Source organism: Megascapheus bottae, chromosome 22 (genome assembly GCF_031878675.1).
Source record: "Megascapheus bottae isolate mThoBot1 chromosome 22, mThoBot2.hap1, whole genome shotgun sequence".
Taxonomy (NCBI): Eukaryota; Metazoa; Chordata; class Mammalia; order Rodentia; family Geomyidae; genus Megascapheus; species Megascapheus bottae.
The window spans coordinates 14,661,560-14,682,851 of record NC_143530.1 but is presented as its reverse complement, the minus strand read 5'-3'; the positions used below and the strand labels follow the sequence as shown (position 1 = coordinate 14,682,851).

At 48.2% G+C, this 21,292-nt stretch overlaps 2 protein-coding genes across 2 annotated transcripts; one reads left to right on the top strand and one right to left on the bottom strand.

Moving 5' to 3' along the window:
* Window positions 1–722: 722 nt before the first annotated feature.
* Gnl1 (G protein nucleolar 1) lies at window positions 723–13,483 on the bottom strand. Its single transcript, XM_090356138.1, has 13 exons — window positions 12,832–13,483; window positions 12,315–12,553; window positions 11,706–11,871; window positions 11,243–11,379; window positions 10,977–11,128; window positions 10,788–10,859; window positions 8,478–8,685; window positions 8,215–8,310; window positions 7,163–7,357; window positions 3,914–4,092; window positions 3,679–3,841; window positions 2,239–2,379; window positions 723–1,079 (listed from the first exon to the last, which is right to left on the bottom strand). Exons 2-13 carry the CDS (start codon window positions 12,385–12,387, stop codon window positions 838–840), a joined length of 1,824 nt encoding a protein of 607 aa, XP_090212264.1. The 5' UTR covers window positions 12,388–12,553; window positions 12,832–13,483; the 3' UTR covers window positions 723–837.
* Window positions 13,374–20,468, top strand: Prr3 (proline rich 3). Its single transcript, XM_090356139.1, has 4 exons — window positions 13,374–13,716; window positions 14,407–14,469; window positions 18,591–18,881; window positions 19,244–20,468. Exons 1-4 carry the CDS (start codon window positions 13,611–13,613, stop codon window positions 19,348–19,350), a joined length of 567 nt encoding a protein of 188 aa, XP_090212265.1. The 5' UTR covers window positions 13,374–13,610; the 3' UTR covers window positions 19,351–20,468.
* The last annotated feature ends 824 nt before the right edge of the window (window positions 20,469–21,292 follow it).

Below are 21,292 nucleotides of genomic sequence, written 5' to 3'. Positions count from 1 at the left end.
CCAGGAGCCTGGCCTGGTGGTACAGTGCTTGCCTAGCATGCACACAGACCTGGGTTTGATTCCTTGGTACCACATATACAGAAAAAGCCAGAAGTGGTGCTATGGCTTAAGTGGTAGAGTGCTAGCCTTGAGAAAGCCTGAGGAGAGTACTCAGGCCCTGAGTTCAAACCCAGGACTGGCAAATAAATAAATAGTCCTAGAATTATATTGCGTGAGACTCCAGGACGTACAGAACATTATACATTCACTTTGGGTGCCCTATGGTGTCTTGACTGTAAGTTTTGGCCACGCCTTGCTTGTGCATTTTTATATAACAGTCAGTGCTTATCATCTTCTAGGCACATGGTAAGACTCTCAATGAATATTTGTTGAATTTGAAAATTTCCTATAAAAACCTCATTTGAATACATCAGTTTGTGACACCTCTCAGGGCCCCTCCCAGAAGCTCCTGGTTTAAACAGGTGTGCCAGGAGGGGACACAAAGGGCTACTGATCAAATTAAGAGTAGATGACACAAACTATATAGAAGAGCTGGGTTTAAGCTTTCTTTCCTCATGTGTGGGGATAATGGATTCCTAAGATGCAGAGCGAAGAGTGGCTAAAAACTCAGTGAAGAACTTGCCTTGGCAGGGAGAGGGCACCAGGAAAGAAGGGAGAAGAGGAAAGAAATGTCCCACAGCTGTCAGCCCCAAACAGCCGCTGTCAACCTCAGGTCACCTTGGGAAGGGGTTACAAAGCAGACAATCTTTATTCACAATCAGGGTGGCAGACGGGAGATGCCTCCAGATCAGTCCAAAAGCAAAGATATTGGGAGGGAAGACGGCCCTAGATGGGGACTCAGCACTCATCCTCACCAAGCAGGGCATAAGGGTTTCGGGCAGCCAGGCAGGACCCTGGAGCTGAGGTTGGGGTATCTTCATCCCCTTCTCCCTCCTCATCAGCATCTCGGTCCTCCTCTCCTTCCTCCTCACAGGAGCTGCTCAGTTCTTCCTCTTCCTCCTCTTCCTCATCACCAGCTGGTCCTACCCTACCCTGTAAAACCACCAGCTCCGCAGTCTCTGGATGAGACTCCCACGTGCCTAGGGAACGAAAAAAAAGAGAAAATAAGCTGGGTGCAGTACCTCATGACTGTAATACTAGCTACTCAGGAGGTTGACATCTGAGGATCAAAGCCAGCCTGGGCACAAAAGGACCTGAGACTCTTATCTCCAATTAACCTCTAGAAAAAGGGAAGTAGGGCTTAGCTCAAGGGTAGGGTGATAGCCTTAAGCGGAAGAGCTCAGGGACAGTGCCCAGGCCCAGGGGTCTCCACATGACCCAGCAAAAAAAATTAAAAGAGAACAGAGGAGATTTTATTTTATTTGCCAGTCCTAGGGCTTGAACTCAGGGCCTGAGCACTGTCCTTGGGCTTTCTCAAGGTTAGAGCTCTACCACTTGAGCTACAGCACCACTTCCAGCTTTTTCTATGTATGTGATACAGGTCTTTGTGCATGCTAGGCAAGCACTCTATCACTAGGCCAAATTCCTGGCCCCAGAGGAGATTTTTAAGCAAGGGATTAAAGCCAGAGAAAGATTAGGAAGAGGCAAAGACTGCAAAAAAGTAACCTGGGTTCTATTCCTCTGTACCACATACATAGAAAAAGCCAGAAGTGGTGCTGTGGCTCAAGTGGAAGAGTGCTACCTTTGAGGAAAAACCCAAGGATAGTGCTCAGGCTCAGAGTTCAAGCCCCAGGACTAGAAAAATAAATAAATAAATACATAAATAAATAGAAAGTAATGAGGCCAGGAGTTTGGCCTAGTGGTAGAGTGCCTGCCTAGCATGCACGAAGACCCAGGTTCGATTCCTCGGTACCACATACATAGAAAAAGGCTGGAAGTGGTGCTGTGGCTCAAGTGGCAGAGTGCTAGCCTTGAGAAAAGCCCAAGAACAGTGCTCAGGCCCTGAGCTCAAGCCTAGGACTGGCAAAAAATAAAATAATAAAATAAAATAAAAAGGATTCTTATAGCTGCTGGCATTCATTCATTCATCCAATCTTACATGTAGAGCTACTAAACTCAATCTTGACAAACCACCTTGCTAAAGTAGGGGTATAGACTGGAAAGCATTTCAGTGATGTTAAGAAAATCAGTTGCCAGAAGGTACAGAACCCATGTTTAACCTCACTTGTCTAACCACCAAAACCCACACTCTTTTGCCTATCCCACAGCAGGGGCTGGGGAGAATATCTCAGTTCTGACCTTTCTGTTCACTGTAGCCTGGGGGATGGAAACACAAGCTGAGGCGGCCGTCCACTGCCAGCCTCAGAAGGCTGTTGGCCGCTCTGTATACATCATTGCGAGCTGCTTTGGCTGTCTTGTACCCACGTTTCTCTGCCCAGGCTGCAAGGAGAAAAGGAGAGAAACATATGAAACAGGCTCCGGTCACTCTCATAAAAGTCCTTCCAGTTTTTCTCAAAACATTCCAGGCCAGTAGCCAAGCACCAAGGGCTCATACCTGTAATCGTAACTATTCAGGAAGTTGAGATCTCAAGGTTAAGGTTCAAAACCAGCCCAAGCAGACAGATCCTTGAGACTCAATTATCTCTAATTAAAACTAGCAAAAAAAAAAAATAGGCACGTGGCTCACAATTGTAATCGTAGCTACTTAAGAAGCTGATATCTGAGGATGAGGTTCAAAGCCAGCCTTGGCAGAAAAGCCTGTGACTTTTTTTTTTGCCAGTCCTAGGGCTTGAACTCAGGCCCTAAGCATTGTCTTTGGGCTTTTTCAAGGCTAGCGCTCTACCACTGGAGCCACAGCACCACTTCCAACTTTTTCTAGATATGTGGTACTGAATAATTGAACCCCGCCGAGTCTTCATGCATGCTAGGCAAGCATTTTACCACTGGGCCAAACTCCAAGCCCTCATGAGACTCTTATCTCCAATTAAACCACCAGAAAACTGGAAGTGGTGCTGTGGCTCAAGTGGTAAAACGCTAAACTTGAACTGAAGAGCTCAAGGAGCACCCAGGCCCAGGGTTCAAGCCCCATAACCAACAAAATAAACAAACAAAAACTAGGAAAAACTGAACGTAGTGGGGTACTGGAGGCTCATGCTTATAATCTTAACTATTCAAAAGGCTAAGATCTGAGGACTCTAGTTCAAAGCCACATCAGGCAGCAAAGTCCATGAGATTCTTTCTCTTTCTTTCTCTCCCTTCCTTCCTTCCTTTTTTTTTTTTTGCCAGTCCTGGGGCTTGAACTCAGGGCCTGAGCACTGTCCTTGGGCTTTTTCGAGGCTAGCACTCTACCACTTGAGCTACAGCACCGCTTCTGGCTTTTTCTATGTATGCAGAACTAAGGAATCATACCCAGGTATTTGTGCATGTTAGGCAAGCACTCTTAGCACTAGGCTAAACTCCTGGCCCCTGAGATTCTTATTTCCAATTAGCTACCAAAAAAAAATAACAAAAACAAAACAACAAAATCAAAAGCAGAGCTGTGGCTCAAGTGGTAGAGCACTAAGCTTGAGTGAAAATGCTAAAGGATAGCACCTAGGCCGAGTTCAAACCCAGTACTGACACATGCCCACAAAAATCTAGATGTGAGTGAACAGGGGCTTAAGTGTTGAATCTGGAAGAGGCCAAGGCAAAGGGACAGGTGGGTGAGGTAACGGCAGCCAGGCCAGCTGGGGGACTCACCTTCACAGATGTCCCAGGCACACCAGGGGTGCTCGGCGGAGGGATCTTCAGCCTCTGGGTGGCGTAGGTGGAGGATTGCCTGCACAGGGATCCTGGAGGCCAGATAGCCTACAGCCGTGTAGGGCTCTTGAATCTGGGCGATGGGGTAAATCCCAGCAAGAACCTGCAGGAACAGCATTCAGTGCCTTCTGTGGTGGCCCACTTCTCAGGCTCCCCCCAGGCCTCTGCCACATACCTGCAGCTGCCTGGGCAGCAGAGAGGGGAATATGAGGCCAGGACAGTCACAGAGCTTCACAGAGGGGGTGAGGAAATAGGTCTGAAAATATCGGGTGTGGCCAGGGGTTCTGGAGACGCTCACGACCTTCCGCCCCACCAGTCCATTGATCAGTGAGGACTTCCCCACATTGGGGAAACCTGAAAAAGAAAAGGAAAACCAGTGTCTGCCAGGCCCTTGCTCTGGCCAGCAGAATATGCTGACAGCTGTGTAAAGCATGTAAAATCATTTGGTATATGATAGTACAGACACCTATGCTGTTCTTTTGTATCATTGAAAATCATGTCATAAATGTCTAAATGGTCCTTGGCAGGAATCAAAAAAAAAAACCTCACATCCCTGCTATAAATGAAAAGGGAACCAAGGCTCAGAAATTAAGGAAGTAGTGTAACACTGCAAACTAAGAATCAAGGATCTGAGTTGCCAACAATGAATCTCAGCCTTTCCACTTACAGCTCTGTGACCTCAAGGCAATTTACTGAACTTTTCAAGCCTGTTTCGTCCTTTCACAGAATAGAAAGTTCCTACCTCAGTCCTTGCATCTCCTAATAACTATCATGACCTGTATAACGAGAAACCTAGCAGTCGCTGGGCTCACTAGCCCTCTCTGCATCTTTCTAGCCAAGTCCATGGCCTACTCAGATGTCCTGTCCAGCACTTTGGACTTCATTGCTGAACTTCATTCTCAAAGATTATTATTATTCCTTAGTCGTTCCAGCTCAATTTTGTGGTTTTGGGTTTTTGTTGTTGTTGTTGTTGTATCAGTCTCAGACCTTGGACTTGAGCTCAGGACCTGGGCACCTTTCCTGAACTTTTTTGCTTAAGACTAGTGCTCTACCATTTAAGCCACAGTTCCATTTCTAGCTTTTGTGATGAGTAAATGCAGCCAAGAGTCTTATGGACTTTCCTGCCTCCATTAGCTCCAAACCAAGATCCTCAGTATCAGCTTTCTGCGTAGGTAGGATTACCTACCTGAGCCACCAGTGCCAGGATGGAAGGTCATCATTTCTTACTTCCTTTTTTTTCTGGTGGGTCGTAGGGCTTGAACTTGGCCTGGGCACTGTCCCTGAGCTCTTCAGTTCAAGGCTACCGCCCTACCCTCAGCCAAGCCCTACTTGCTGTTTTCTAGAGGTTAACTGGAGATAACAGTCTCAGGTTCTTTTGTGCCAGGGCTGACTTTGAACCCTGATCCTCAGATCTCAGCCTCCTGAATAACTAGGATTACAGGCGTGAGCCACCACCCTGCCACGCTTCCTCTTATGTGCCAATACAAGCCATGAGCAATGGCATTTTCTCCACCTTGAAAATATGTTTCTGACTGGCATTGTGGCTCAAGGGGTAGGGTGGTAGCCTTGAGCTGAAGAGCTCAGGGACAATGCCCAGGCCCAGAGTTCAAGTCCCATGACAGACAAAAAAATAAATAAATAAAATAGGTTTCTGACCTTGTCAATCCATTACTGCCTGCTATAAGCAGTTCTCATTTCTGCCCTAATGAGGAAAAACTCTGGCTGCTCTCTCAGCTTCATTTCTTACTCATCGTCTTCCATCTATACTCCACCAGTTAGTAAGCAGAATGACCTTCTAAAAAAGGAAATCAAACCAGGCACCAGTGGCTAATGCCTATAATCCTAGCTACTCAGGAGGCTGAGATACGAGAATCGCAGTCCACAGCCAGCCTGGGTACAAAAGTCCATCACGTCGATTAACTAACTACCAGAAAGCCAGAAGTAACACTGTGGCTCAAAGTGGCAGAGCACTAGCCTTGAGCTGAAGAGCTCAGGGACTACACCCAGGCCCAGAGTTCAAGCTCATCAACTGACATACACACACAAAAAATTAACAATCACCTGTCGTTACTGTTACCACTGTGTACTAAGCGTTGTTAGGCTCTCTCAACATCATGCCCATCATTCCTCATGTCCATTTTTTCCCTTTTGTTTTGTTTTTGCCAGTCCTGGGCTTGAGTTCAGGGCCTGAGAACTGTTCTTGGACTTTTCCTCAAGTGATAGAACTATAGCTAGCTTTACTACTTGAGCCTCAGCACCACTTCTGGCTTTATTCTATGTATGTGGTACCGAGGAATCGAACCCAGATCTTCGTGCATGCTAGGTAATCACTCTACCACTAGGCCAAACTCCCAGCCCATTTTCTTGAAAGGAGTATAAGCATGTGTATGTGTGTATGTGAAGGTTTGAACTCCCGGTCCATTTTCTTGAACAGAGTATAAGCATGTGTGTATGTGTATGTGAAGGTCTGAACTCAAGGCATGGACACTGTCCCTAAGCTTTTTGTGCTCAAGGCTAGCACTCTACCACTTTCAGCCACAGCTCTATTTCTAGCTCTCTCTTTTTTTTTTGGGGGGGGGTAGTTAATTGAAGATAAAAATCTCACTAACTGGGGCCAGGAGTTTGGTCTAGTAGTACAGTGCTTGCCTAGCATGCATGAAGACCCAGGTTCAATTCCTCAGTACCACATGCATAGAAAAAAGCTGGAAGTAGTGCTGAGGCTCAAGTGGTAGAGCTCTAGCCTTGAGAAAGTCCAAGGACAGTGCTCAGGCCCTGAGCTCAAGCCCAGGACTGGCAAAAAAAAAAAAAAAAAAAAAAAAAAAAAATCTCACTAACTTTCCTGTCTGGGCAGGCTTTGAACCTCAATCCTCCTGAATAGCTACTGACAGTTAGGCATGCTTGTTTTCATGTATTTATTTTTGGCAGTACTGAGGGCCTGGTATTTGCCAGGCAAATGCTCTATCACTTGAGTTACACCTTAAGCACAATAGCCTCTTTTTTTTCTTTTTTTTGGTGCCAATCCTGGGGCTTGAACTCAGGGCATGGGCACTATCCTTGGACAATTTTTGCTCAAGGCTAGTACTCTGCCACTTGAGCCATAGCACCACTTCTGGCTTTTTCTGAGTATGTGGTACCAAGGAATTGGTACCACAGAGTTTTGTGCATGCTAGGTGAGCACTCTACCACTAGGCTATGCTCCTGGCCCAACATTCTCATTTTTAAAATTAAAGTAACTAGAACTCAGTAAAGGACTATGTTCACAGCCATCAGCTGGGAAGAGGTAGAATTTAACTCCAATACATGGCCTCCCTGGCCTCCCAGGAGCACTAGTAGAAGCCACTTTTAGAGGTCTGAAGGCCTGTTTTGTAAATACTGTAAACAGGGCTTCCTGTAGGTCAGTGGGAAGAGGTTGTCCTGTCCTTACCCACACAGCCGATGGTCACCACACCATCCTTGTAGCGTTCCCGAGTTGGACCAGTGGGCTCCATTGCTGAGTCAGTTTGCTGTTCCACCAAGACTGCGGGCCCATCCTCTTCTTCCTCCTCCTCCCCAGAGCCATTGCCCCAGGTGGCCCCAGCCACATCCCGAGCAATCTTCTCCCGCCAGCTGCTCAAGTCCACTGCTCAGAAAAGAGATAAAGGAGGACCCACTAGAGTCACTGTGTAGGGCAGTACAAACTGTGCCCTGCACATCTGATGTCACTGGCATCCTTTGGAATTACACAGTGCCAACCTGCACAACTTGGAGCCAGAGAATCTTCCCAGCCTTCATTTGACCCCACCTGGAATCATGTGCATTTTCTTTCTTTTTTATTGGTCATGGGGCTTGAGCTCTGGGCCTGGGCAGTGTCTCTGAGTTCATCAGCTCAAAGCTAGTGCTCTACCACTTTTTGTTTGTTTCTTTGCCAGTCCTGGGGCTTCAACTCAGGACCTGGACACTATCTTTCAGCTTTTTCCAGGCTAGAGCTCTACCACTCGAACCATAGCACCACTTCCGGCTTTTTTGCTGTATGTGGTACCAAGGAATCCAACCCAGGGCTTCGTGTATGCTAAGCAAACACTCTACCACTAGGCCATGTTCCTGGCCCCTCGCTCTATCATGTTGAGCCATAGTTGCACTTCTAGTTTTCTGGTGGTTAATTGGAAATAAAAGTTTCATGGACTTTTGTGCCTGGACTGGCTTTGAACTGTAATCCTCAGATCTCAGCCTCCTGTGTAGCTAGGATTACAAGTGTGAGCCACTAGCACTTGGCTTCATGTGCATTTTTGTCTGCTTTTCTAAAAAGCACATGGAAGATGTAAGATAACAAAGTCACTATGGCTCCTGACTACCTCATGTCCCACCGTGCCTGTCTGCTCCTTATCCTATCCCTCTGCATATCCATAATAAAGGGAACGACTTCCAGAAAGATGAACAAAATGACTCACAGGTCTTGCCTGTGAGCTCCCACACCCCTCACTCCCAACCAGCACATACCTTTCCCCACAGTGATAGCTTCACAGGCTCGCAGCAACTGTTCTGGCCCCAGGGCCCGAGTCCATCCTCTTCCCCGCCTCCGACTCTTCTTCAAGACTGAGATGAGATGGCACTGAAGAATTAGCAAATGGGCTTCTGCAGCCCATCTCACCCACTGCCCTTAGGCCTAATATCAGTTACCCCCGGCCAATAGGCCTCTCTGCTCTTCCCTTTGTCCCCTGCCACCCATTTCTTTCATGATGCATTCCTTCTTGCCCACTCACCACTACTAGGCTCTTGTGGAGTGCGAGGGTCCCGAGGGAAAGAGGTGAAAAGGACGATGTGGAGCTGGGGATAGTGTTGGTGGAAATAATGCTTCCAGGCAACCACAAGAGCTGGTGGGGCCAGATCCACCTTGTTCAAGACCAGCACCAGGGCCAAGCCAAGTTCTCCAGTCACATACTCATAAAGTGCTGGTGGGAAATTCACAACCTAGACAAGATAGTTAAGGGAATAGAATGAAGAGAAGTCTATCCAGAGAGCTCTGTGGCCTCACTCACAAGGCACAGCTCCCGGACAAGACCCTGGCAGGAGCAGATTCTGGAGTAAAACAGTAAAACCAGCCAAACTGAACAAAAAGACAAAGCAGGGGTTAGTAATACTGTGCAAATCTCATGGAGCTTCCTAGAGGTCATGATTCAATATAAAAATCAATGAAAGATATGAGAAAGAAACGGCAACACCCAGCACACTGAGGTAAAGGCTAATATGAAAATAAGAATGGGAGTTGAGATAGAGATACCTGTTTTTGTGTGCAAAAACCTGAACAAGTGGGTACACGTGCATATTAGCATGCATGCAGGTATGTGCACATGTGTGAATATGTTCAGCATGAATGACTGTGACCATGAGTGTATGAATGTGCTTGTGTATATGAATGTACTCATGCACATGTGTATTTGTATGTGTGTGTACGTTCATTTAGGAACTCCAATCTAAATGTTCCCCACAGACCTTCCTCTTTCTACTGAAGGACAACAGTGAAGTGGCAGAGTCAGGATTCACAGCAGCAGTCTATGGCCTTAACCACTACCCTAGCATTCCAGGTGGGTTCTGTAGCAATTGATGTGGCCGCACTATGAGAAATGAGATAAGGAAGAAAGGACATCTTTGGGATGGGCAGGGGAAGGCTCGCAGCTGCCTCCATAAAATCCCTGAAATTGGGCCAGGAGTTTGGCCTAGTGGTAGAGTGCTTGCCTGGCATGCACGAATACCCGGGTTCGATTCCTCAGGTACCACATACATAGAAAAAAGCCGGAAGTGGTGCTGAGGCTCAAGTGGTAGAGCTCTAGCCTTGAGAAAGTCCAAGGACGGTGCTCAGGCCCTGAGCCTGAGCCCAAGACTGGCAAAAAAAAAAAAAAATCCCTGCAATTTTCTGTTGGTCTAGCTCTGGTAGGATGGAAGACAGGACATGCAGTTTTTCATCCAGGGACAGACAAAAGAGAGTCACTGAGCCAGTGGAGAAGTGAAAGAATAGGACCAGAGATGAATTAAAACTGAGTTCCAACCCAGGCACTGGTAGCTCATGCCTATAATCCTAGACACTCAGGAAGCTGAGATCTGAGGATTAAGTTCAAAAGGCTGTTAAGATTCTTACCTCTAATTTATTACCAAAAAAGCTGGAAGTGGAGCTGTGGCACAGCTGGTAGAGCATCAGGCAGCCTTGAGCAAAAAAGTTAAGGGATAGTACCCAGGCCAAGTTCAAGCCCCAGTACTGAGAAAAACAAAAACAACACCAAAACCAAAAGGAGCTCTTTGGAAATGGAGATGTGGTTTAAGTGGTAGAATGCCAGCCTTGAGTGGAAAAGGCAAGTAAGAGCATGAATTTAAACCATGGTGCCAGTACAGAATATCTGGGGTTGGGTGGGACTAAATTCCTGATTGTAGACATTAGAGGAAGTTGGAAAAAAAAAAAACAAAAGGGGGCTGGGAGTTTGGCCTAGTGGTAGAGTGCTTGCCTAGCATGCACAAAGACCTGGGTTGAATTCCCTGGTACACATATATAGAAAAGCTGAAAGTGGTGCTGTGGCTCCAGGGGTAGAGTGCTAGCCTCGAGCAAAGCCCAAGGACAATGCACATGCCCTGAGTTCAAGCCCCAGAACTGGCAAGAACAACAACAACAACCAAAAACAAACAAAAAGAAGGGGCCCCAATTGTGTAGTAAGCAGAGATGAGAAGATCATGGTCTGAGGCCAGCCTGAGCAAAAACAGTGAGACCCTAAAAAATAAGCTGGGTGGCTGTGAGTGTAGCCCGGTGGTAGAGTGATTGCCTAGCATGCATAAAGCTCTAGGTTTGATTCCTTGGTACTACATACACACAAAAAGCCGAAAGTGGAGCTGTGGCTCATGTGGCAGAGTGCTAGCCTTGAGTGTCCAAAGACAGTGCCCAGGCCCTGAGTTCAAGACCCAGGACTGGCAAAGAAAAAAAAAAGATACTTCTTCATGTTCCAACTCCTGCCTCTCACCTTCACCTTCCCTTACAAGAACCTTCCTCCCTCTCCCCAACCCTTCCCACTCTCAACCCAAGTACTCACTGGATGTCGGATATCAGTGATGAGCAGGACAATGTCAGACATCTCTAACACCCTCCACAGCTGCCTCCACGTCTGAAAAGACAAGATCAATGGAAGAGGTCCTAACCCAGAGTCCTGTCCAACCTGACCCCAGAACAATTTTTCCAGGGTCAGACTGCCTTAACTGCTGATCCCCCACTCCACTGTCACCTCCAGGTTGTGTTCAAAATAGCTGAGCTTCTCAGAAGTATAAGCTCCATGTATCTTCCCAAGATATTCCTGGAAGCTCCGTTCCTCTTGGCTCATTAGTTGGTCCTTGGACATCTCATAGTTCCAAGGAGGACGTCGGGGGAAGTCCAAGACTAGGAAATCAGAAAAAAGCCCAAGGAGGAATGAGACCCTGATCTCAGTCAGCTCTTATCCTTTTCCAAGAGCAGTGTTGGTAGGAAATATCCAGATGCCTTGCTCTCACTCACCTGAGCCAGGCTGATAGACTTCTCTGATATCCAGCTCCAGCACTTCCGCACTGACTGGCGTTAGTACTTGTTCTCTGGCTGCTCTCTTTCTTCTCTCTACTTCTTCCCGACTGTCCCGTTCAAAATGCAGCCGGTATCTAAATGAACAGGGACCATGCGTTCTAGTCACACACTCCCAGTCTTCCCTCTTGTTGGGCAACTTCATGAACCTTTCCCAACCTGCTCAAGTCTCTCTCAGTAGGCCTAAACCCCACACCCCCAGTCTCTCTCTCGTGAGAGATCCTACCAACAACTTTTAAAATCAAAATTCTGCAGCCCCCCGAGAAGGGAGGCTTACAGGCTGCTCCGGCACCCCAACCCCACTGTCTCCACTTCCAATCCTCCCGCAGAAGCTGTAGCAGTAGCAGCTAGCTCTCCCGACCACGCTCGGATTTCCAGGTGGGCGCCGCACTCTCTCCCTCACCGATTTGGATCGTAGCCTCTCGGACCCAGGCCCTGGGAAGGCTGCTGGTTGAGCCTGCGGATGTGGTGGGTCACAGATTCCCCGTCCGAGGTGTCCGTCTGCTCCTCCCGCCGCTCCCGGCTCCCGCTGCGGCTGTTGGAACTGGAGCGCAGCCCATCTTGAAGCCCTGCGGGGAGGGGCCGGTGACGCCAGTGCAGGCCCACTCTTCAAGGGACTGAAAGACCCCCCTGCCCGGCGAGCCAGGTCCCCCTTCAAGCTTATCCAACTCCCCTCGGGCCTCAGCCCTCGCAGCCCCCCTTCCCGGGCGGGACCCTCGGGGGGGGGGTGCTCGGGAAGTAGTCACTCCGCCGGGAAACTGCGGGGATGGCGCCCCGCTGGAGCTGGGAGGGACTCCCCCTCCCCCAGCTCCCCATCCTTCCCCACCCCTTCCTAAGGTGCGCGGGGCGGGGGGGGGGGGAGGACTGGAGTCGGGGAATCCCCTGTGCGGTTTCCCACGCAGGTCCCCGCGGGCCCACCAGCCCTCCCACGCCCCCCCTCCAGGTGCGGCGGGCACACTCCTCCTTCCCGAGGTGCGGGAGCCCGAGCCCCGCCCCCTCCTCCCGCACGGACCTCGCTTCCGCTCCCGCTTATCCTGCAACTGCTTCTTCTTTTGCTTCACGCTGAAGGGCTTCTTCCTCGGCATGGCCCGGACCAGTCACCTGGCCCGCCCTCCGCCGAGCTCCCGCCGCCTCAACTGACTCCCCCCCCACCCCCGGGCAGCCCCCGCCGCAGGGGCCCGGGACCCTGGCGGAGGCGGGGCTGGGCGGTGACGTCAGCGGGCGGGCCCGACCGAGGGGTGCCGCGGCGGCCTGAAAGGAGAGGGCGGCCGGGGTGAGGCGGGGGGAGCGGAGTCACCTCCTCTGGGATCGGGACGGGGGCGTGATGCCGGGGGGGGGGGGGAGCTACCGGCACATGGAGAGCCAGTGGGACCGACGAGCGCGGCGGCTGAGAGGAAGGGGGCGCGCGTGGGAGGACCGGGCTCACTCCGTCACGGGCGCTACCAACTGGCGCCCGGAGGAGGGGGGGTGCGTGTCATCACCACCCCGCCCCCCGCGCTTTCCCGGGGCGGGGGGAAGCTACCACTCACCTGGAGGGGGCGGCGCAGCCGAGGGCGGGGTCCTGACACCTGGACCAGAGCCGGGCGTGGACCTGCGGTCTAACCTCAGAGCCCAGCCGAGGCTGCGAGGCCCTGGGGCGGGCGGGGGGAGGGAGAGGGGGGGAGGATGAGGCCGGACTGCTGGGCTGGGCAGGGGGCCGGAGGGGGGGGGGGACGCGATCACAGGTCGCCAGCGTCCAGGGTGCCAACCTGCTGGGACCCAAACCCCTCGTGGGAACGGCGATGAGAAGAACCGGGCTGACCGTAGCTCATAAATGCAATCCCGAGCGAGAGGAGGAACCCGGGCGGGACCAGGACTTTTGGAGAGAGGTCAGAGGGCACCAAGTTGTGCCTGCAGCTGTTACCATAGTAACCAGGGACCGGATGTGGCGATTTTAGGATGCGACCCGCCTCCTCGTCTCAGGCCTTCAGGCCCCTCGGAAAGCCCGCCGCCTCGATGGCACTCCGTAAGTTGCGGGTTGTGGTGCTTTTCAGCATGAGGAGAAAAGCGGAGAAAAAATTAGCCACTTTTAGAAACGCAGCCGAGGGACGGCCCGAGGTTGCCGCCACGCCTGGCAGAGACCGGCGAAGGCAGTTTACACGAGAACGCGGCCGAAGCCAAGATTCCCCTCGGCCTTCCGGAAGTGGGGACGGTGGGAGCCTCGGTCTCACGGCCCCCCCGTCCCGCCCCCCGGAAGCGGAAACAGAATCCCAGTGTGCCCCTTCCCCACTGCCCTCCAAATCCCTCTGCAGCCATTGCCGCAGCCACGATGCCGAAACGAAAGAAGCAGACTCTGCAGCAGCAGCAGCCGCCACAGCAGCCTCCACTGTCTGAGCGGGAAGAGGCTGGGGATGAGGAAGATGAGAGCCCCGTCGGTGAGCAGGGCTGGGGAAGGGTGGGCAGACACGCTTGTCAGCCGGGTCAGGGCGAGGAGCGAGAGGCTGATAGTGCGGTGGGGGGGGGGGGAGAGGCTGTAGGGGAAGGAAGAAGGGCGCAGGTGCTGGCCCGATGGTGGGAGAGGTCTGCTGCGGATGGAACCTCTCAAGGAGGAGTTCTCTGACTTAATCCCTCAACCTTTTTCTGACCCCCCAAAAACCTTTCTAGAGAAGGCGGAGGAGATAAGGAGAAAGAGGTGATGTGCGCAGCCGCAGAATGGCAGGGGAGGGGGACTGTAAGGGACATGACAGATTGTGATGACTGGGGTGACAATTTGTGAGTAGGGAAAAGGAGAAGAGGGGAACCCAAATGGCCAGAAGTTAAGGTGAGGAATTGGGATATCCATGGAAGCACCTAGGATGTTATGCCTAACGGTATGGTGAGGGAAAGAAAGTTGTCATTGTCTTGTATCACTCCATTGATGGAGTCTCCACTTTCTGTCAAGCCTGAAACAGTTCTGCAGTGGAACAGCAGATAAATGAAATGAAAGCTCAGACATACCATCGCTGAGAATATACTTTCTTTTATGGTTGCATTTTAAAAATGAGCAATAGAACAGAATAGTCTGAGAATAGGATTGTCAGCTTTTTAGTCTGTTCTGATGACCGTACTTTTGTGTCTATTCTTAGGACCACCCAGCCTTCTGGGCCCACCCCCCATGGCCAATGGAAAGCCTGGTGAACCTAAGTCAGGTGAGGAGTAAGGACTCTGAATTCTTATTTTATGTCCTACAGGAGAGAGTAAAATCAAATGGAGATTTAAAAATCAGAAGGTTGGGGATTTGTACCTAAGCAAATGGAAAGAAATTGTTTATAAGTTTGAAAATCTAGTGTTACAAAATATCACTTCCCAAATTGCCCCATATGTTTAATATATCCCCAGTCAATCCCTGTAATGCTTGTATAAAAATAAGCATTCTGGGAGGAGGGACTGATGAGACATTCTTAAAAGAGGAAGCCTTTATTTTGAACCTCAAGGTACTACAATGCTACAGTAATTATGACACTGGTTTGAACATGTACAGAAGTATAAGTCCACTTAGAGTGTCTAGTAAGAGGTCAATAAATGTACTGACACTTGAATGTGGAAACAGAATTGAGAAATGGTCTGGGCATTTCAGTAAATGGTGCTGGGTATTTGTGAAAAGAAAAGAAATTTTACCACTTTCTCATACCAGATACAAATATCAATTTCTTAGTGTAAAAGGTAAAATTGTTTTTTTTTTTAAATAAATATAGAAAGAAGTACTCATGCATTCCCAAAGTTCAAAGGAAGATTGACTAGGGCACAATGGCTCATGCCTGTAATCCTAGCTACTCAGGAGGCTAAGATCTGAGGTTTGCGGTTCAAAGCCAGCCCAGGCACTAAAGTCCAGTTAACCACCAGAAAACTGGAAGTGGCACTGTGGCTCAAGGGTGGTAGCCTTGAGCTGAACAGCTCAGGGACAATACCCAGGCCCAGAATTCAAGTGCCATAACCAACCAAAAAACAAACAAAAAAAAAGAAACACAATTTTTAAAAAGCAACATGCACACACACACCCACACACACCCACACACACACATACACACATACATATAAAACATATCACTCCCCAAAAAGGAAGACTGATAAATTGAACTGTATCAGTATAAGATCAGGGTACCAGTGGATCACTCCTATAATCCTTGCTATTCAAGAGGCTGAGATCTTTGGATCATGGTTCAGATCCAATTGAGGCATCATAGTCTGTGAAACTCTTTATCTCCAATTTACCACCAAAAAGCTAGATGGAGAGCTGTGGCTCAAGTGGTAGAACGTTAGTCTTGAGCGCAAAAGATCAGGGATAGCACCTGGGCCCTAAATTCAAGCCACAGGACTGGCATGCACAAATTAAGAGGAAGCATAGTATAGAAGATATGTACAACAAATATAACCCAATAATGAAAAAAGTTTATATCTAGAATTACATAAGGGATTTGTCCAGGGTCTGATTCTAGTGGCTCATACCCCTAATCTTAGCTTCATAGGAGGATGATATCTGCCTGTCATGGTTCAAAGACAGACATATGAATGAGATACTCATTTCTAGTTAACTGCAAAAAGCTGGAAGTGGAGTTGTACTAGTCTTGAGCAAAAAAGCTAAAGGACAGCACCCAGGCCCTGAATTCAGGCCTCAGCACCAGCACCCATATTAAAACAATAAGAATTTCTCCAGAAAATTAAATAAAAAGACGATGTGGTGGCTTACGTCTGCAATCATAGGTACTCAGGAGGTTGAGAACTGAGGATCTATGAAGAGCTCAGGGACAACCCTGAGACCCAGTGTTCAAACCCTACAACCGAAAGGGTGGGGGGGATACCATGTGACCACTATGCTAAATAGCCTAAAAATAAGGTGATGATCTAGCAGCCCCCATCTAGTTAAATATTCAGAAGAAAACAAGATTTGTGCCAGACACTGGTGGGTCAAGTGGTAGAGCCCTAGCCTTGAGCACAGAGAAGCTCAGAGACAGTGCCCAGGTTCTGAGTGCAAGCCCCATGACTGACAAAAAAAAAAGAAAATAAGATTCACACATTCATTCATAGGCAGTAACACCATTCACAATAGATAGAAGGAATCCAAATGTCCATTGATAAAAGTGGATAAGGAAGGGCCAGGAGTTTGGCCTAGTGGTTAAAGTGCTTGCCTAGCATGTATGAAGACCCGGGTTCGTTCCTTGGTACCACATACATAGAAAAAAGCCGAAAGTGGTGCTGAGGTTCAAGTGGTAGAGCTCTAGCCTTAAGAAAGTCCAAGGACAGTGCTCAGGCCCTGAGCTCAAGCCCAGGACTGGCAAAAAAAAAAAAAAGTGGATAAGGAAAATGTGTATACATTCAACAGACTTGCTTGACCCTATAAAGGAAAAGAATTGTTCTTTGGTTCTATATAACATAGATGAACCTTAAGTATATTTGCTAAGTGAAATAAACTGAATTAATTGTTGTTAGATTACCTTCACATGAACTATTGAACTATCTAAAATCAAATAACTGGGTGCCAGTGGCTCATGCATATAATCTAGCTACTCAAGAAGGCTGAGATCTGAGAGTCATAGTTCAAAGCCAGCGTAGGCAGGAAAGTCTGTGAGACTTTATCTCCAATTAGCCCACCGGAAAATGGGAAGTGGTATTGTGGCTCAAAGGTAGAGTACTAGTGTTTAGTAAAAAACTCAGTAACATCGCTCAGGCCCTGAGTTCAAGCCCCATGACTGACCAAAAAAAAAGAAGAAATAGAAAAATGATTACTAGTGGCTGAGGTATTAAGAAAAGGAGGGAAAATAGTTGTTTAATGGTTATAGTGTTTCAGTTTTATAATGTAAAGTTCAAGGAATGTATTTCATAGCATGAATCTACTTAATACTCTGTGCACGTAAAACTGGTTAAGCAAAGCCAGGAGCAGTGACTCACGTCTGTAATCCTAGCTACTCAGGAGGCTAAGATCTGAGGATTCATGTTCAAAGCCAGCCTGTGCACAAAAGGACTCTTATCTCAATTAACCTCTAGAAAATTGGAAGTGGGGCTTGGCTCTAGGATAGGATGGTAGCCTTGAGCTGAAGAGCTCAGGGACAGCGCCCAGGCCAGGAATTCAAACCCCATGACCCAACAAAACAAAACAAACTGGTTAAGTGAGGGGGGCAAGGGTAGCAGTGACTCATATCTATTGTAGTGACTCAGAAGACTGATACCTGAGATTTTCAGTTCAAAGCCAGTTCAGGCAAGAAAGTCTAAGAATCTCACCTCCATTTAACTCCCAAAAAGGCAGAACTGAAGCTGTGGCTCAAGTCTTGGAGTGCTAGACTTGATCAAAAGAATTCAAGGAGAGTGCCCAAGCATTTAAGTTCAAGCCCCATGACAGGTGCCAAAACAAAAAGGAGGAAACAACAAAAAACCTGGCTAAATGCAAGTTTTCAGAAAACTCACCACCTAAGAGAATGACAAAGGAAAAAACTGGATAGCACAAGTATAGCTAGAACAATGGCTAGAAGTATGAATTGGTTATAATCACTTAGAAACAAAGCTTAGCATTATTAAACTTGAACATACATGGACTCTGACCAAATAATTCCTTTTTCTTTTTTTGCCAGTTCTAGGGCTTGAACTCAGCTCCTGAGCACTGTCTTTGGGCTTTCTCAAGGCTAAAGCTCTACCACTTGAGCCACAGCACTACTTCCCACTTTTTCTATGTATGTGGTCTTCATGCATGCTAAAGCAAGCACTCTACCACTAGGCCAAATTCCCAGCCCCTTGACCAAAGAATTCTTAGACTACATAAATACTCGAGAAATGCATTCATAAGTGTAACAAAAACATGTATAAAAATGTTCATAGCAGCGTTTTTCCTTATAGCCCCAATCTGGAAACCACCCACATGTTCATCATCAGTAGAGTGGATAAATCAGTTGTTGCGTGTGCATGCAATGGGATACCACGCTGCAATGAAAATGAACGAACACTGCTACAGGCAACCTGAATGAATCTCGCAAACACGTTGAGCAAAAGGAGCCAAAGTTCAAAAACAGGCAAAGATTAATCATCTATGATGTTAGAAGCCAGGATGATGGTTCTCTTTGGGGAGGAAGGAGGGGCACCTGGAAGGGTCTTTTGAAGTATGGATAAGATCTCTTCACTTAGGTGGTGGAAACACAGATGGTTATGTGGTAATTGAGCTAAGCACTTAAAATGGATGTATGTTTGTATGTTCTACGTCAATAAAGATGGGGGCAAATAAGGGCTTCTGTTTCAAGATGACATTGCCATACTCATTTGGTGACCCTTCTGTGTCTTTCTCCAGCTCTTCACAGAGGCCCTCCAGGATCAAGGGGACCAATAATTCCACCACTGCTGAGTCTCCCTCCTCCTCCCCGGGGCAGAGGCCCAATTCGGGGAGGCCTTGGCCCCAGGTCTGGTCCATATGGTCGTGGATGGTGGGGAATTAATGCTGAACCTCCTTTTCCGGGGCCAGGCCACGGGGGTCCCTCCAGGGAAAGCTTTCACAAAGAGCAGAGAAACCCTCGAAGGCTCAAAAGCTGGTCTCTTATCAAGAATACCTGCCCACCTAAGGATGGCCCCCAGGTTGTGGAAGGTGAGGTCCATGTTGTGACGCCTATACACATTTCATACCCATCACTCCCACAGTGGCCTAATTCCCAGGACACCTGTGACCCTGCTCGGCAGTGCCAGGGATTGAACCTAAGACTAATCTCCCAGCTATCTTAAGAAGTAAGACAGCCCTGATTTTTATCCCCCAGAAGAAAGAGTACTATTCCATAATACCCGGAGGTGTTAAAAATAAAGGTCAGTGTACACTGTACTTAGTATGCCTGAGGCCAGAATACCTGGAAGTGGTAGGGGGTAGGAAGTTGGACTTTTATTTCTACTTTCAACTCCAATTCTTTTCTTTTGTTTCTCTGATTTTTAAACCATTCAATTATCACTTGTCCACAGACAAATCCAGCCGCCCTGTTTGCCGACACTTTTCCAAAAAGGGTCACTGTCGATACGAAGACCTCTGTGCCTTCTACCATCCAGGCGTCAACGGACCTCCTCTGTGAGACTGTGCCTTCCCATCCAGACTGGAAAGAGGCCTCTGACCTAGTGGCCATGTATTGCCCTGTGGCCCAGTGACAGCTACTCCGAGGCTCTTCCACCCAGTACCCTCAGTGAAGTGACCCATCCACCACCACCATCTGGAGTCCAGCATTGTGTTTCATCACCGGTGCACAGTATGCGCTGGCTCTGTTAGAAGCTCCAGAGACTCACCTTTGGGATCCCATCTTGCTCCCTTCACCTGGATCTTCCCCTCCGCCAAGTGACTGCTTAACAGGAAACCTTTGGTGCTCTTTCTTGTGCATCTGTCCACCTGTTCCCCAGTATTGCCCTCAATTCCTGAGAGCCCTGGAGCAGTTTGCTATCCCCTCTAGCTGGTCGTCCTCTTTACGTGACACCCCAATGTTTTCAGCTGCTTGGGAAATGTGCCAGATTGTCTGGCTAACACACAGTTGCTTCCTGAACAGCCATCCCCCTATTTTTGGAATTTCGTAGTTTCTGTCAGTAGCATGATCCCCACCACTATGGTCTGTGATCACTGTGCTTGGTGAAACTGTGCATCCCCCTTGTAGCCTTTCTCAGTGTCCGTGACATTTTTGTGACTTCCCAACACTAGAATAAGTTTTTCTTGGTGCCCTTTAGCCTTTCCCAACCTCCCAACATGGAAGAATTGTGAAACCTCCCCTCCCCCCCATTGTTCCGTGATCCTCCCCATTCTGGTATTGGTTGTTCTGAATCTGACATGGGCCAGTAATGTCTTGTAAAGCCTCAGACAACAAGCCTTCCTACCCAGCTCCTCTCCAGCCAGCCTAATACAATTAGGCTCTGTCATTGTGAGGCCACCAGCCCTTTCATTTGAATTCTGTGAATCTCTACCTGGCTTGTCTTTGGGTGGAACCTGGACAGTACTGTCACCTCTTCCAACCCTCTTCCCTCACATCCCTGGCACTGGTTGTTTTCTGTGAAAACGGCAGTGAGCAGGTTCAGTTCTGGGCTGACCCCGAGGAAATGGGTCAGGAGTTGTGTAGGCAAGAGGGGGGGATGAGTGCTGTTGGAGAACTGAGAATGATTTTTTTTTCTTTTTAACATTTTTTATATTAGTAATAAACACAGTGGAAACAAACATTTTTTTTCCATTTCTGTGTTCCAGCCACTGAAGGTGTAGATGTTTAGTTGACACACAGAACTGATGAAGAATGATGACACTTAAGTCCATTCCTGACTTGAATGCATGAGTCAGGTCTCATTAGTCAGTAAGAGAAATGTGTTCAAGGTAGGTGCCCCTGGATCATGCCTGTAACCCTAGCTGCTCAGGAGGCTAAGATCTGAGGATCATGGTTTAAATGAGACTCTATAATCTTGGATTAACCGCTATAAAAAGCCAGAAGTGAACTGTGAGTTGAATATGTAAGTTTTGATATTCAGATAAAAATCAGATCAGCTACCTGTATATAGGTGTGTTAAGCATGGACATTTATCATTTATCTTCATATTAAGCACTATGTCCCAGATTGTCAATTTTAAGTACCGTCATAACAGAAACCCAATTTAGGACTGGGAGTTTGGTCTAGTGGTAGAGTACTTGCCTAGAATGCACAAAGCTTCAGGGTCGATTCCTCAGTATCACATACACAGAAAAAGCTGGAAGTGGTGCTGTGGCTGAAGTGGTAAACACTAGCCTTGAGAAAGCTCAAGGACAATGTCCAGGCCCTGAGTCTAAGCCCCAGGAGTGACAAAAAAGAAACCCAGCTTATTTATTACTTTTTGTTGGTCTGGGGGCTTGAACTTGCCCTGGACACTGTCCCAGAGCTTTACCAGGTTAAACCACTTCAGGTTTTCTGATGGTTAATTGGATAGAGTCTCGTGGAATTTCATGCCTGGGCTGGCTTTGAAGTACAATCATCAGATCTCAGCCTCTTGAGTAGCTGGCATTATAGGCATGAGTCA

Bases quoted from the DNA above. Each gene is read 5' to 3' on its own strand.
- Gnl1 (XM_090356138.1), bottom strand. From the start codon at position 12,387: ATGCCGAGGAAGAAGCCCTTCAGCGTGAAGCAAAAGAAGAAGCAGTTG. The intron at 4,093-7,162 runs GTAAGGACAGGA...TTTCTTTTTCAG, and splicing joins GGTGACCATCGGCTGTGTGG to GTTTCCCCAATGTGGGGAAG. The intron at 3,842-3,913 runs GTATGTGGCAGA...CTGTTCCTGCAG, and splicing joins TGCTGCCCAGGCAGCTGCAG to GTTCTTGCTGGGATTTACCC.
- Prr3 (XM_090356139.1), top strand. From the start codon at position 13,611: ATGCCGAAACGAAAGAAGCAGACTCTGCAGCAGCAGCAGCCGCCACAG. The intron at 13,717-14,406 runs GTGAGCAGGGCT...GTCTATTCTTAG, and splicing joins GGAAGATGAGAGCCCCGTCG to GACCACCCAGCCTTCTGGGC. The intron at 14,470-18,590 runs GTGAGGAGTAAG...GTCTTTCTCCAG, and splicing joins GCCTGGTGAACCTAAGTCAG to CTCTTCACAGAGGCCCTCCA.